This window comes from Boleophthalmus pectinirostris, unplaced genomic scaffold (assembly GCF_026225935.1).
Source record: "Boleophthalmus pectinirostris isolate CB_2022bp ecotype Guang Dong unplaced genomic scaffold, ASM2622593v1 HiC_scaffold_18, whole genome shotgun sequence".
Classification (NCBI taxonomy): domain Eukaryota; kingdom Metazoa; phylum Chordata; class Actinopteri; order Gobiiformes; family Gobiidae; genus Boleophthalmus; species Boleophthalmus pectinirostris.
The window spans coordinates 8,859,616-8,874,441 of record NW_026571133.1 but is presented as its reverse complement, the minus strand read 5'-3'; the positions used below and the strand labels follow the sequence as shown (position 1 = coordinate 8,874,441).

At 38.2% G+C, this 14,826-nt stretch overlaps 2 protein-coding genes across 2 annotated transcripts in view; one reads left to right on the top strand and one right to left on the bottom strand.

Annotated features, from left to right (window-relative positions):
• LOC110168476 (metalloproteinase inhibitor 3) overlaps nt 1-10,219 on the top strand; it is a 42,451-nt gene extending 32,232 nt beyond the window's left edge. Inside the window, 3 exon segments of the mRNA XM_055153308.1 lie at nt 671-733; nt 736-800; nt 6,064-10,219. Of these exon segments, the coding sequence (XP_055009283.1) occupies nt 671-733; nt 736-800; nt 6,064-6,261 (326 nt within the window). The 3' untranslated portion in view covers nt 6,262-10,219.
• The window catches only part of LOC110168475 (synapsin-3-like), a 186,687-nt gene that overhangs the window by 114,172 nt on the left and 57,689 nt on the right, over nt 1-14,826 (bottom strand). The window contains exons 6-7 of the mRNA XM_055153304.1: nt 13,044-13,200; nt 10,260-10,349 (exon numbers count right to left, since the gene is read on the bottom strand). Of these exons, the coding sequence (XP_055009279.1) occupies nt 10,260-10,349; nt 13,044-13,200 (247 nt within the window). The remainder of the gene's footprint in view (nt 1-10,259; nt 10,350-13,043; nt 13,201-14,826) is intronic.

Genomic DNA, 14,826 nt, shown 5'->3' with positions numbered 1-14,826 from the left:
GCAATAACATCTCCATGGAGAAAAGTAACAAAATTAAACCATTCCACCACTGGACGAGACACAATTCTTACAGGACCAAACACGAGATTGAATCCACAGCGTGTAGTGACAATTTGTGATGTGTGGGTAATGCTAGAGAGTTCCCACGATGCACCTGTCTGAGCGGGTTAGCTCAGAGTGGGGTAATGCTAAGAATAGCCCCTGCCGACCTTCACTCACAAATAGGACAGTGTGATAATATTGGGGTTCACCCTGTCAGGTTGTCTTACAGCTGATAAACAGATAAGGTTACCAGGAGTTTTGTTTACAATGTGAGAAGGATTACGAAATCACACATCAGAAACAGCAGAGAATAAAAATATAAACTGGAACTTGACTTGAAATATTCCACAGTATGGCATTAAACATATCTATAGTATTTATTGCCTTTGAGCTGTTTATATTGCTCAGTAGTACCTTGAAAATACATGCACTCCTACTGTGAGTGACGTTTAATGCCATACTGTGGAATATTCTAGGCAAAGCTCGTCCTGGAAAGCTCGTCCTGGAATGTCCCGGTGTAGCTTTTAAACGAATCCATCTTGCATTTACTCAACAACGTGGGTTTTTCTCGACCATTATTGAAACATTCTTGTTATGAACCAAAGTTTGACCGTGGTCTTGTTATGTTTCTCATCAGGACGTGTGTACGACGGAAAAATCTACACTGGACTGTGTAACTTCAACGAGAGATGGAGAGACTGTCTCTGGCACAGAAGAAAGGAATCAACCACCGCTACCAGCTGGGATGCAACTGCAGGGTGAGTACTAAAAAACTATACAATACTACTACTTCCACTACTACTACAACAGCCCAATGCTACTACTGCAACTTTCACTATGTGGCTTTAACTGTGTTTGTTTATTTTACAAAACATATACAAACATTTAGAATAGTTCGTACAGTTCTATGGAAGTCTTGTTAAAAAGGAAACTCCCCAGAAACTTCCTCAGAATACAGTTACAACAAGTTATAATTCATTCATTATTCATTATTCATTCATTTTGTTGTGTAATACTGGGATGGAAGCACGGGAAGAATTAACTTGATGTATTTCTTATGGTGTTAAATGAAAAATGAAAATGACTTGACTCCAACTAAGGCCAGGCAAGGCAAGTTTATTTGTATAGCACAATTCATACACAAAGTAATTCATAGTGCTTTACAGAATAAGAAATACATTAAAATCATAATAAAAACTAATATTACTACTGTTACTACAACTATCCAAGACTACTACTACAACTATCTAAAACAACAGCTACTACCATTACTATGACCAGCTAAAATATACTGCTATACCGCTACTACACCTGCAACCAGAGGGGCTTATACTGTATAAACATTACCCATCTCCATCTAAAACAACTACAACCACTACTACTACTGCAACTATTACAACTTACTACTATATACCATTGTTTCCCAAGAGATTTTTTTTTGGGTCACCTCATCCTGATCTTCCTGTAGGTTGAAATGTTAAGACGTTTTGTATAAGTTCTAATCTTTTTGTAATTATTTTATTGACTATTTTGTTCCAATATTGCTAGTTCAATCGAATGTTGAAAAAAAAAAGAAATGGGCTACATTTAATGTTCAAATAGGCGACTTATGGATCCTTTTATTGCTGGTTCAATTAGTGTTTTTCATAGTTTAAAACTTGAGTAATATTAATTTCAGTCAACAATAAAACATCCTGTTTAATAATGGTCAAATCTACCTTTATTTTGTGATTTATGAATAATGTCTATTGACTGGGGTCGCAAAGGTTCGTGACTTTTAAAATATGGGTTCCAGAAAAAAATAAAAATTGGGAAACAGTGCTATATACTGTTATACTGCTACTACTGCTGCTGCCAGAGTGTATTAGAGGGGCCACATAGGGACAGAGCAGAGCTGTTAGAGGAGAGAGTTCAAGTACTGAACAATTTTAACATCAGATCGTTTTTGCTTTGCGTTTTGATTGTGAGTAATCAAAGTCATGAAGGTGCATTGTGTAACTTTTCTGGAACATTCCACAGTATGACATTAAACAGCTCTACCTTACATTTATTCAGTTTCAGGTGGTTTTAAAGCTCAAAAATACCTTGAAAAACAGGCATTCTGACTGTGAGCGAGGCTGATTCTCCACAGATCTGACCTGTAACTTGGTCTGGTTTGGTCTCCATGAAGATAGAACGGTTTAATGTCATACTGTGAAACATTCCAGACAAATTAATGAAGAAAAGTTGTGTTTTATCAAGCTTTACACAATAATTTCAAGTCATTATGTACTAAAATAAGCGTATTTAAGTGTAAATTTGCAGTGCAGCTATTCATCTGTTTTCTGTATCTAAGATTTCTCACATTGACAAGAAAAGCTGCCCAATTATTGTTCATTCTGAGGATCATTGCCAAAATTCCAATATACAATCCAGAACCAAAAATGCCCATTCAATATCTTACAATTCCCCGGACGTTTTTCTCCTAATGAAATCACACCATTAGCGCGTAACGTTTTTCTCAAATCTCAAAAACAAATTGACATATTTTCCGTTCCGAGACTTGGCCCGGGGTCTGGAGGATTTTTCGGCCCATTAAAGTTGGCCACATTGGTGAGACATTATCAGATTACGTTAGGGGAGTCGCTCACGTCTTCATTCCCGGTTTTATGAGCCCCAGACGAGCAGCTGCTGACTGGGCTGTGAGGGCCCTACTGTACGCGCATCTGCCGCTCCGCTGGCCTCTTCACAGTAAGTGGATTAGCAGAACGAGCACGTGGTCCCAGCGCAGGCCGGCCACTGTACACGGCGAGGAGGCGAGGAGGAGAGGGGAGTCGGGGGGGTGGGGGGTTTAGTGGTCCCGAGGCGTCCGTAGAGAGGAGAGTGAGGAGGGGAGTGAGCAAAACAAGGTGTAAATAATCACATGGAGGAAAGATGGAAGAAGCAGGTGGTTTGGACCCGTTTCCATAGCGACCGATTGCAAGAAAAGGTACGAAATGATCCAAGGGGAGTAAAATTAATCATTACAACTACTACTACTACTACTGCTTCTATTACTGCTGCTACTTCTGCTACTACTACTATGACTACTACTACTACTACTGCGACTGCTGCTACTACTGCTACTACTTCTAATACTACTATTATTGCTACTACTACTCCTGATGCTGCTACTACTACTGATGCTGCTACTGTTACTACTACTTCTAACTACTACTACTACTACTACTTCTAATGCTACTACTACTACTGATGCTGCTACTACTACTACTTCTAATGCTACTACTACTACTACTATTGCTACTACTACTAATACCACTACTACTGCCATTTCTACTACTTCTACAACAAGTACTATTGCTAAAACCACTACCACTACTATGACAATTGCTACTACTACTACTACTACTACTATTGCTACTACTATTTCGACAACTAAAGCAAAACAAGATGTAAATAATCACACTGAGAAAATAGTGTGATTCTAGTGATTAATACCAAGAAAATGTGTCTAAAGTTACTCCATTTACAGAATCAAGAGCCAATACTACTACTGCTACTACTACTACTACTGCTGCTGCTACTGCTACTACTACTACAGCTTCCACTAATGCCACAGGTATTACTAGCAGCAAAACAGAAGCCTCACTGATTAACTACTACTACTACTACTACTACTACTACTACTACTACTACTACTACTACTACTACTACTACTACTACTACTACTGTCATTTATATTGGAGGTTTATATTACAGCTACTGTATGTCCATGGAGGCAAGCTGACGACTCCACCAGGACAAGTTACAGGTTAGATCTGTGGAGAGGGAGAGACAGCATGCAGGTTTTTCAAGGCATTTATTCAAGACTAAAATCAGCTGTAAAGGAATAAACGATATAGATGAAGTTTAAAGTCGTACTGCGCAGGCAAAGCGATATCCCCACTGACACAGGCGGCACACCCAACCCCAGAAAAGTTACTCAGTGCACCTTTAACCTTCTTACCTCCCTCCTCTGCACTTTGCACTTTCACACTGATTAAACTCTCCCTCGGTCCTCCGCATTCCTTCGCTGAGAATCATTTACCATAGAGAAGCAGGAAGCGTGCCACTGGAATATTATTATCCGCACGTCATTAAAAACACTTCAAACCGCAAGTTTTGTGAACCGCGTAGGACAAAACTAATTCAATTTACCAACTCATTCACATACAGGAAAGTGTTGCTCTCATATTTCTTTTTCGAGCACTTTTGGAGATTTTTCTGTCACGAAGGCTTTCCGCTCATCACCTCTATAACTGATTATATAAAGCTTCAGTCACATTCAGCCCCGAGCGGTGTTTTGTGCGAGCACCTGTGGCAATGACGCACCGAAATATACGAGGAAAAAAGACAGAAATTATCTTTTGATGCTTGATACTTGGGGTGACGTTGGCGGTGACAGATTAAATTCAAGTAATCACGAAGACGAGAGCTGAGATGTATCCGTCATTGTAGAAAGATGTGACCTATTTTATCAAATCGAGAAAATTTCAAACGCGGAGTGACGAATCTTAGAAGAAGAAACAAAGACACAAATGCAAATATTCAATACACGTTTATGCACGCAAGATCATTCTAGCTTGGAGCAGTTTTCTGTATAAAAAAATATCATGCAAAACTGACTTTTGTGAGCTTTAAACCATGTTATAATGGTGTTACCTCCTCAAAAAGCATACCTGGAGTTGTCTTTTGTTTCAGGGAATAGTGTAATATGGGCCCTTAAATTATAGCGTTGTAGCACAGTTATAGTTTATAGTTTTAGGTTTTCCTTCTGGCTTCTTCACACTGCTAATTGTCATGCATGTGTAGATGAATCAGTGTATTTAAGGCTGCAATCACAATCCACAAACACCACATCAAATACTGGAACTGACCTCAGACCTAAATCAGGACTAAACCAAGACTAGAATAGCCTCACAACCAGCAAAACGTGATGATTGCTTTGCTTGCAAAATGTCAGGCTATTCCTAAAAGATATCCATTAAGTTGTTATATCAAGATCTATTGTGATTTAAAATAAAAAAGTAAAATAATATTGGTTTGTGTCATAGATTATAATGATGTCGTCTTTACCATTCGGTTTAAATGTTGTTTCGTCATCACAAACAGACCTGGAGTTGTGTTTTGTTTCATTCACACATGATATTTATGCTGAGTTCTCTCAAACAGAAAATACTCACTGCCATTGTTTCCCACTCAACACTCATGACAACACCTTGCGATGTCATGTGGTGCTCAATTGTGTTTTTAAAGTTCCTACATCTTCATCAGACCCATTTGGATAATTTCGGACCTGGAATCTCTACTGAAATAAAAGTAAAAAGGTAGCAATTAAATTGGAAACTACCATTTCATGACATCACAAGGTGGGACAGAGCATTTTCAGCTTTGAAGATGTAGACAGACTAATGATTAAGGGTTACTGAAACATGTGTGAATGGTATGTTTTTGAGGATTATTATTGAGGATCATTATAACATGATTTAAAGATCACACAAGTTTTGTTTAATATAGAACCATTAAGTTTGCTTAATTTTTAGAGATGTAACAATAACTGAAATATCGTGATATCGTATCATCAAAGTTCTCACAATAATATCGTTGACCATCACAATATATCGAATTACAAGTCTCTTTGCTTAAATTAAGAGTTACTGTAGCCTGATTTGTCAGTCGGTTTCACTATGTAGAAACCGTCTGATCTCGCAGCATTAGAATTTATTCGCTCAATAATCCACGGTGGGTGGATACATTTTTTATTTACCCAGTCGCTGCTCTTTGGTTGTGACATACGTAATGTAATATATTAAGCCTCAAATATCGTACCGTGAGATCTGTATATTGTTACATCATGAGCCCCCCACCATATCATAAGCTTTCCCAGAACATCGCAGTAAATATCGTACCGTAAGGTTCATATCATGACGATATTGTATCGTGAGACTTGGATATCGTTACACCCCTATTAATTTTGCTCTTTTTTTCTGTGTCTCTCCGCAGATCAAACCGTGCCACTACCTTCCCTGCTTCGTCACATCCAAGAACGAATGCCTTTGGACTGACATGCTGTCCCATTTCGGTTACCCGGGTTACCAGTCGAGACACTACGCCTGCATCCAGCAAAAGGAGGGCTACTGCAGCTGGTACCGGGGCATGACCTCCCGCGACAAAACCACCATCAACGCCACCGACCCGTGAACCTGAACGCACCGCGAGCTTGAACGCACCACGATCCACTGCCACCTCCCCAAACCCTAACCCCCAAAACTTAAAAAAAAAAAGAGTATTACTGGACTACTTTACTCGCTGTATGTGAGTATCCTTTGACTGGGCACAAAGGAAAAATAACGCACCAATCATGACAGTGCCTGTTAAATAGCACTTCTGAACATTCAAAACATTATAATATTGTTCAAATAACTTTCGCCAAATCTCGAAAATCAGTATTTTTGCCCTTTTGTGACAGATAAAGTATTATGGGACTTTGTATGAATGGGAAAGTATAGTATAGTATATAAAATGTCTGCTGCTCTGTAATTGGCATGTATGGAGAATAAGCTAGCTAGTACAATGAACTATATGCATTTGAATAGTGATCCAAACCACTTTTTGACAACATAACAATTACTAGTAAGTACTTCCTGATTCTGTATACAGCTTCAGTCTACAGCAATATCAAAAAGGTACCAGCAACATTATAAAAATCAATCATTTAACTTATAATTACGGCCTTGGAGAGACAAACTTACAAATGCATATGCCTGGTTTTCATGTATTTCTAATTCTTACTTCATAGATTTATACCAGTTTCAGTTTGTGTAGAAAAGTTAAAAAGGAAAGTTGAGAATTACAGAAAGTAGTGGTTCCATCCAAAAAATGCAGGTAGGGATGTAACGATAACCGAAATATCGTGATATCACAATAATATCGTGGACCGTCTCAATATATCGAATTACAAGTCTCTTTGCTTAAATTAAGAGTTACGATGCAGCAAAAGACAGAGGGAACTACATAGACCATGATCCTTTGCTCCATTTCAGTGTAGACTACAAGAAGAAATAAAATTTCTAATCAATTTTAAGTCTTAGATCTTTGGATTAAGTCTTGTCAAGGCATTTTTAGATAAAGTCGCATATTAACAGTTTTAACAAATATTGTACTGTGAGATGTATATCGTGAAAATATCGTATGAGATTTGGATATTGTTACATCCCTAATCATGAGCCTCCCCACCATATCATGAGCTTTCCCATGATATCGCAATAAATATCGTACCGTGAGGTTCATACAGTGACGATATCGTATCGTGAGACTTGAATATCGTTACACCCCTAATATTTATATGAAAGAAAAAAGTTAAACATCACCAAAATTGTCAAAATACAGAACAACTAAGCAAGATTCTTTTGTGAAATCTGAAATACAACATAATAACTAATAGTAATTTGACTTTGTCTTAATAAACCGGTCATATGCATTTAAAGTATCTACTATTTGACAGCAGCATAACATGGAAAAACCGCAACACTGTTCTTAAATAATAGTAAACCTTAAAACAGCCTCAAAAAGTACATATAAAAACACATGCACTATGATGATAATGTAATTTTCAAAACCAAACTACCACTAGAAACTGCAGTTTGGGTGAAAGGCAAGAGCAAAGTACTCAGATAGTATAACTACAACATATATATATAAAATGCAATACAAATGATTTTACTGTGGACAAAATATAGTGCCAACAGTCGATAAAGGTGCACTGTGTAACTTTTCTGGCGGAGGGTCCCATATCTTGTCTCCATGGTGATGTTATCGCTTCGCCTGGGATGTTCCGCAGCGGCATTAAACAAATATATCCGGATGTTTTTTATTTTTCAAAACTGCCGCAAAAACATGCATTATTATTGTGAGCTGGTCCACTTCTCCGCAGACCTGACCTGTAACTTGGCCTGATGATGTGACCTGCTCGTCTCCATGGAAATAGTTAAATTAAATGCCATACGGTTGATCAGAAGTGTCAAACTCAAATTCAAAGAGGGCCAAAATAAAAAAAACTGGGACTAAGTCGAGGGTCAAACAAAAAAATTTCAACAGCATCTGCATGTTTTCTCATCTAGATTTGTAAAGTTAAACCTTTTCTTATTAAAATAAATGTTTTAATAATATTTTTGCTTAAACACTGAATCCAGAACAAGCATAATATAAAATAATAACAACATTTTAAATAAATAATGTCACTATATATGATCTCACGGGCCAAATTGCCTGAGTTTGACATGTCTGCTGTAGATCATTTCAACAAAAAACAAACAACAACGTGGAGTCGAAGTGGCGTACGCTCTACCGGAAAAGTTACACAGTGAATCTTTAAATCTCCTTATGAAGCAACGGGACACGGCGTTCGATTGGTGTCAGAAATGTTACCATGTATTTACTGTAGCATGTGTCTTTACAATGGGAGCTTTGAATGTGTGAGTGGAAGACAATGCTTTGCTGTCTGTTACCATGGAGATGCATGCAGCGAGGCAATAGGCCCCTGCATTGATAATGATATTTTATGCTGTAAATAATATAAGCTATATATTATAACTTGGCTGAAACCTCTGTAACTGGTGCGTAGATTTGTCACGTTTAAAGAGCCCATATTACTCTGCTTTCTGATCTGTGTTATAATGTTGTTTCCTCGCCAAAAAAACATACTTGGCGTTGCGTTTTGTTTCGTTCACACACGTTTAACGTTGCGTATTTAGGCTCGGTTCTTCTCTCTAAGAGAAAACACCTTGTTCCACCTTGTGATGTCATGTGGCAATACAGGAAGTGCTCCGTTGTTTGCTTTTAAACTCCATGCACACCTTCACGAGAATTCACTTGGATGATTTCCGCTCTGGAATTGCCCATTTCTACTACGCAAAAAGTAAAAGGTAGATTAAAAACTACCACTTGATGACATCGCAAGGCGGAACAGAGCATTTTGAGCTTTGGAGACGTAGACAGACTGACTGATAATGCAGGATTTCGCAAACACGTGTGAATGAAAACAAACAAAACAACTCCAGATGTTGTTTTTTAAGGCGGTAACGGTATTACAACACGGCTTAAAGTTCACAAGAGTCCATTTTGCGTAATATAGGACCTTTAAAATGTTCAAAACAAAATAAAATCAGCTACAGTACTCCATGAAGGACAAAAAACTTCACAGCACTGCCAATGTTAGTGTAATTTTTGCATTGCCGTCCATTGAAAGCCGTCCAGTCTCTACAGAGGTTTCACACATTAAGATATTTTGTAAGTGTATATTATTCAATCTTTTTGTATTTAACTATTTGAAATGGACATTATAATATATACTGTATATGAATGAAAGTAACAATATTGAAACTAAATCCATTTTCATTTCACCTGTTTTTATGGTTATCCCATCAATGCAGTACCTTCAATTCATTCCATAAAGGACACAGTACATGCCACAGATTGGATTAATTGGTCTTGTCAATTTGGGAATATTATATGAGAATATTTCTTTAAATGGAAAAAAAAAACAAAAAACTACTCACCAGCAAAGTATTAAAACATAACTTTGTGAGATGAAATTTTAAATAAAAGTTGTTTCAGAGGGTCAAAACTCACATTTAAAATACAAAGTAGTGGTCAAAAATGATGAGAATGCATAATTTGACCCAATTAATAATAAATAATTTGTTAAAATATCCAAAACTATGGAGAAGTCCAAAATTTGAGTTAAAATTGCTTGTGCGGTTGATTATTGCTATATGCAGTATGTAGTAATGGTAAATATAATATAAACATTGAAAGTAATTTTAGTAACAACACAAATATACAGTTGCATTTACAAGCAAAACAGCCAAAATTATTTCAGAATCATTGAAAACAGTGTACCCACAATTTGCAAATGTGTAAAAATACACTTCAAAACATAAAAAAATTACAATATATGGTTTGTTATTGGGCCTATTTCTTCATCTGTGTCATTACTGTGTCTTTCTCTGTGGTTCATTCTTTTGTAAATACTCTGCTCAGAAACTCTTGGTCAAATTCTTAAAGAAATCTGGGGGGCTGTTTTGTTGTAGGGGTTAGAGAGATGTACGACTTAATTTCTGTTTTATATTTTTATAATAAAGAGTTAATAAAAAGCGGACATGCTGTGTGGTGTGGTGTTGTTTTGGTTTTGCACTCACCATCTGTGCGTGGCTGGGGAAGAAGGTCTGTTCATTTAAAGGGAACTTCTCTGGGCCCAAAGAGTGGTACAGCTTTATCATCTGCGAGAACTGAAAACACAGGAAAATATTATGAACACTACACTTTATATTAACTGCATGAAGATAAATAATATTATATGAAACAAAGAAAAAATCTAAACTCTTTACGGGTTCATATTACACTGTTTATTCATCACAAACAGACCTGGAGTTGTGTTTTGTTTCATTCACACGTTTAACACATTAATCCTGCATATTTAAGATTCTCCACTGTGTTTTTAAACTCCATACACCTAAACTAGAATCATTTAGATCATTTTAAGATCTAGAATTTCCAATCTACACTGAACAAAATGTAAAACATGTCAGTCAAACATGTGTGAATGAAACAAAACACAACTCCAGGTTTGTTTTTGAGGAGGTTACAACATAACATGACTTTAAGCTCTCGAGAGTCACCATTAAAGACAGTGACCATTAAAGACACACTATTTAACTTATCTGTTGAAGGATGTCGCAATAACAAATTACAAGTTAGATCTAAGGAGAAGTAACCCCACTCACAGTGAGATTCTTCCGCTACAGGTGTTTTTGAGCAATAAAACACAAATTTTATACAAGCGAGACAAAAAATTGCACGTAAACCTCTATACGTGATTTTCATGAAGTCGCAGATAGTCAGGCTGGTGCCACCTAGTGCCTCTGCTCAATTTCATTTCTCTCCAGCGACTAGGTCAGGAATCAGAATACACTAGACTAGTTTGCAAGAACACCGGAAGTTGTAGACCGCACCGGCCAATCAGAGAAGAGCTGTGAAGCCATGACGTCAAACTCAAGCTCCTGTCTGGGTCCCTTTTGTGGTACAGCACAACTGTAAACAAAGCGGTCGAGATGGATGTAGACAAAGACATACATTCTGTGTTGGTAACGATTCCCGAGATTGAGGATTTAAAGCCAGAACAAAGAGAATGTTTGGTGAATTTTATGAAGGGGAAAGACGTTATTGCCCTTCTTCTTACAGAATTTGGGAAAATCTAAATATACCAGTTAGCCTTGTTAGCAGCACATTACATATGTCACGACCAAATAGCAGCGATTGGTTAAATAAAAAAAGTACCCTCCTACTGTTGAGCGAATGAATCCTAATGCTAAGAGGTCAGACGGTTTCCACGAAGTGAAACCGGCTGATGAATCAGAATCCGTGTATCATTCGTTCATTCGTTTTTCAATATAAAACCAAAAATAAGAAAACGAAAAAACAACAGTTTTCTTCGTTATTTGTCTCCAAAACCAAAATGAAAAAACGGATAACGATTAGTTTTTTCAGTTTTCGATTTTGTGTTTAAATGAAGAATAGAAAAAACGGATAACGGTCGTTTCCCGTTTACGTGACTTCCGTGACTGCGATGCCGAACTTTTGCACCGGGTACGGACTGAACCAGGACTGATCCAGGTCCGAGACCAGAGCGGGACTGAGACCGGGACCAGACCGGGACTGAGACCGGGACCAGACCGGGACCAGACCGGGACCAGGGCGGACTCCGAGCTTTGACTCCGAGCCTCCACGGGGTCCGAGCCTCAGCTTCGAGCTCCGGCCCTGCCGTGGGCTCTGAGCCTCCGGTCTGGTCCCGGTCTGGTCTTGGTCTTGTCTCGGTCTCGGTCTCAGGCCCGCTCTGGTCCCGGTCTGGTCCCAGTCTCACCGCATACGGACTGAATCAGGACGGATCCAGGTCCGAGACCAGACCGAGACCAGAGCAGGACTGAGACCGGGACAGAGCTGCTCTGGTCCTCCGCGCTCAAGAACCGCGGCTGGTTCCGAGGTGCAAAGCCTCCGACTGACGCATTCACACCAATGAAAATGAATCGAACTAAGAGCTTTTGGTTCAAATGGACCAGGTCCGGGACCAGACCGGGACCAGAGCGCTACTGAGACTAGGACCAGACCGGGACCAGACCGGAGGCTCAGAGCCCACGGCAGGGCCGGAGCTCGAAGCTGAGGCTCGGACCCCGTGGAGGCTCAGAGTCAAAGCTCGGAGTCCCACCCTGGTCCCGCCCTGGTCCCGGTCGGTCTCAGTCCCGGTCTCAGTCCCGCTCTGGTCCCGGTCTGGTCCCGGTCTCAGTCCGTACCCGGTGCAAAAGTTCGGTATCGCAGTCACGGAAATCACGTAAACGGGAAGCCGTTATCCGTTTTTTTCTATTCTTCATTTAAACACAAAAATCGAAAACTGAAAAAACGAATCGTTATCCGTTTTTTCATTTTGGTTTTGGAGACAAATAACGAACGAAAACTGTTGTTTTTTCGTTTTCTTATTTTTAGTTTTATATTGAAAAACGAATGAACGAATGATACACGGATTAATCAGGTTAGGCCGCAGACCCTTCACCAGAAAAGTTACATAGTTCACCTTTAAGTACAGTCGTTCACATTCATCTAAAACTGAAAGTACATGATTTACATTAAGATCCTAATAATTGCATTTTTAATTCTTACAATTTTTTTTAAAGCTGACATGCTTTTTAACTAAAACATGTCAGACGTTTATCACAAAAGACCTGGTAACTACACATATAACTTCGATAACTGGGCCTACTTGATTCGTTGGTAGTAATATGAAAACTCTGGGGCAAAAACTGTGTAATTGAAGTAATTGGAGTTTATCAGCATCTCATCAGTCATATTCTTTCTGCATTGACACATACATGTAACGAGTATTAGTATATAACAGGTATAACTTGATAACTTAATCTGAGGTTGTTTCTTACCACCCAGGGTTTGCTGCAGAAGTTGTAGATGGAGTAGAGGGAGTTGATGCTCGGGACTCCTCCGAAGTGCAGCCCGATCACCATGTTCCTGAAGTCCTCTCCGGGGATCATGCTGTAGGCGTGTTGGCGAATCAGGACAAAGTCTGGTTTAAACGACCTGCAAAAGAAATAAACACAGAATATATCACTTTATTAAGATATTACATTATTACACAAAATTGACTCCTGTGAGCTTTAAGCCATGTTAAAATGACTTTACCTCATCTAAAAGATACCTGGAGTTGTGTTTTGTTTCATTCACATGTTTAACTGCATGCCTCTGTCAAACAGTAAGCAATCTGTTCCACCTTGTGATGTCATGTAGTAACACAGGAAACGCTCCACTGTGTTTTTAAACTCAATACACCTTCACTAGAATCATTTGGATAATTTCAGCCCTGGAGTCACCAATCTTTACTGAACAAAAAGTAAAAGGTAGCTGTTAACTTGAAAAACTTCTGCTTGTTTTATAATGTATGCCCCTTTACGTAGATCTGATAAAGATGAGACCATTAATTGTGTCCTTATCCTTATCAGTGTTTCGTTAGAGGCGTCAGTATTGATTATTCCTTCCTTTACAAATCATCGACAGTGGAGTGAAAGCTGCATATTTGCACACAATTAAACCAAGGTGAATCCTTTAACCGGAGAACACAATGGGCCCAAGGACGGAGCCCTGATGCACACCCTGAGTCACATGGGCTGAGTTTCAATGAGCGTTTCCAGTGGCAACAAACCATATTCATGAGTCTCCAGGACACTGAAAGTTATTGTGTAAACAGCAGATGGCCAAAGACTGGTAGCTTTTATAAGGCTGTGTAATTTAATCGAATTGAGATTCACTTGTTCCAAATCATCAATAATCAGCAAGGTTTTTTTTTTTTAATCAAAAGGTCTACAGTCTTCTACTGACTTCACTGACTAAGGCTACATTCAGACTGCAGGGATTAATGATGATTGTTTGTGAAATCCGATTTTTTGCGAGGTCGTTCACATTTCCAATTAAATGTGACTTGTATGTGATCTCCAGTGTGAACTTTAAAAGCCCCAAAAGTGTCCCGCATGCACATTGGAGGACACGACGACGTCACACACAGCGAACGTGCTCAGTGTTTACAAAAGTCGCCTAAACATGGACGCGAGCACTGAGATTTTAAAGTTGCTGTTGTACCGTAGCCAGAACACGTACAGCTTATTTTTATTATTGTTTTTAAATTTTTGTATTTTGTTTTTATTAAGGACAACAGACTATTAATATTCAACAAATTAGAATAATTAATATAAAAACAAAACACAAAAGCCCCCCCATTTCCCTCCAACCACACACACACACAAATTTGGTAAAATAAAACTAAAATAATGTGTTAGTGCAGCATAAACACACAGCTAGGCCCCCTTACATTGATATATTTTGGCCAATTTATAATTGAACTTTGTTTTTTTTTTCTTCCCCATTTTTAAAAAAACATTTTCAGTCACTACACTTAAACTAATATTATTTTCACAATTTTCTTTCATCATCTTTTGCTATTTATTACAAAGTCAAAGCATAATTTTAAAGGCATTTCCTTTTTTTCCCTCCATTAAAAAAAAAATAAAAAAATGTATTCCCTATATTTATTTTCACCATCATCATTTCTTTTCATCATCTTTTACTATTTATTACAAAAGCAAAGCATAATTTTAAAGGAATTTCCTCTTTTTTTCTCCCCATTTTTAAATAAACATTTTTACTTAAACTAAT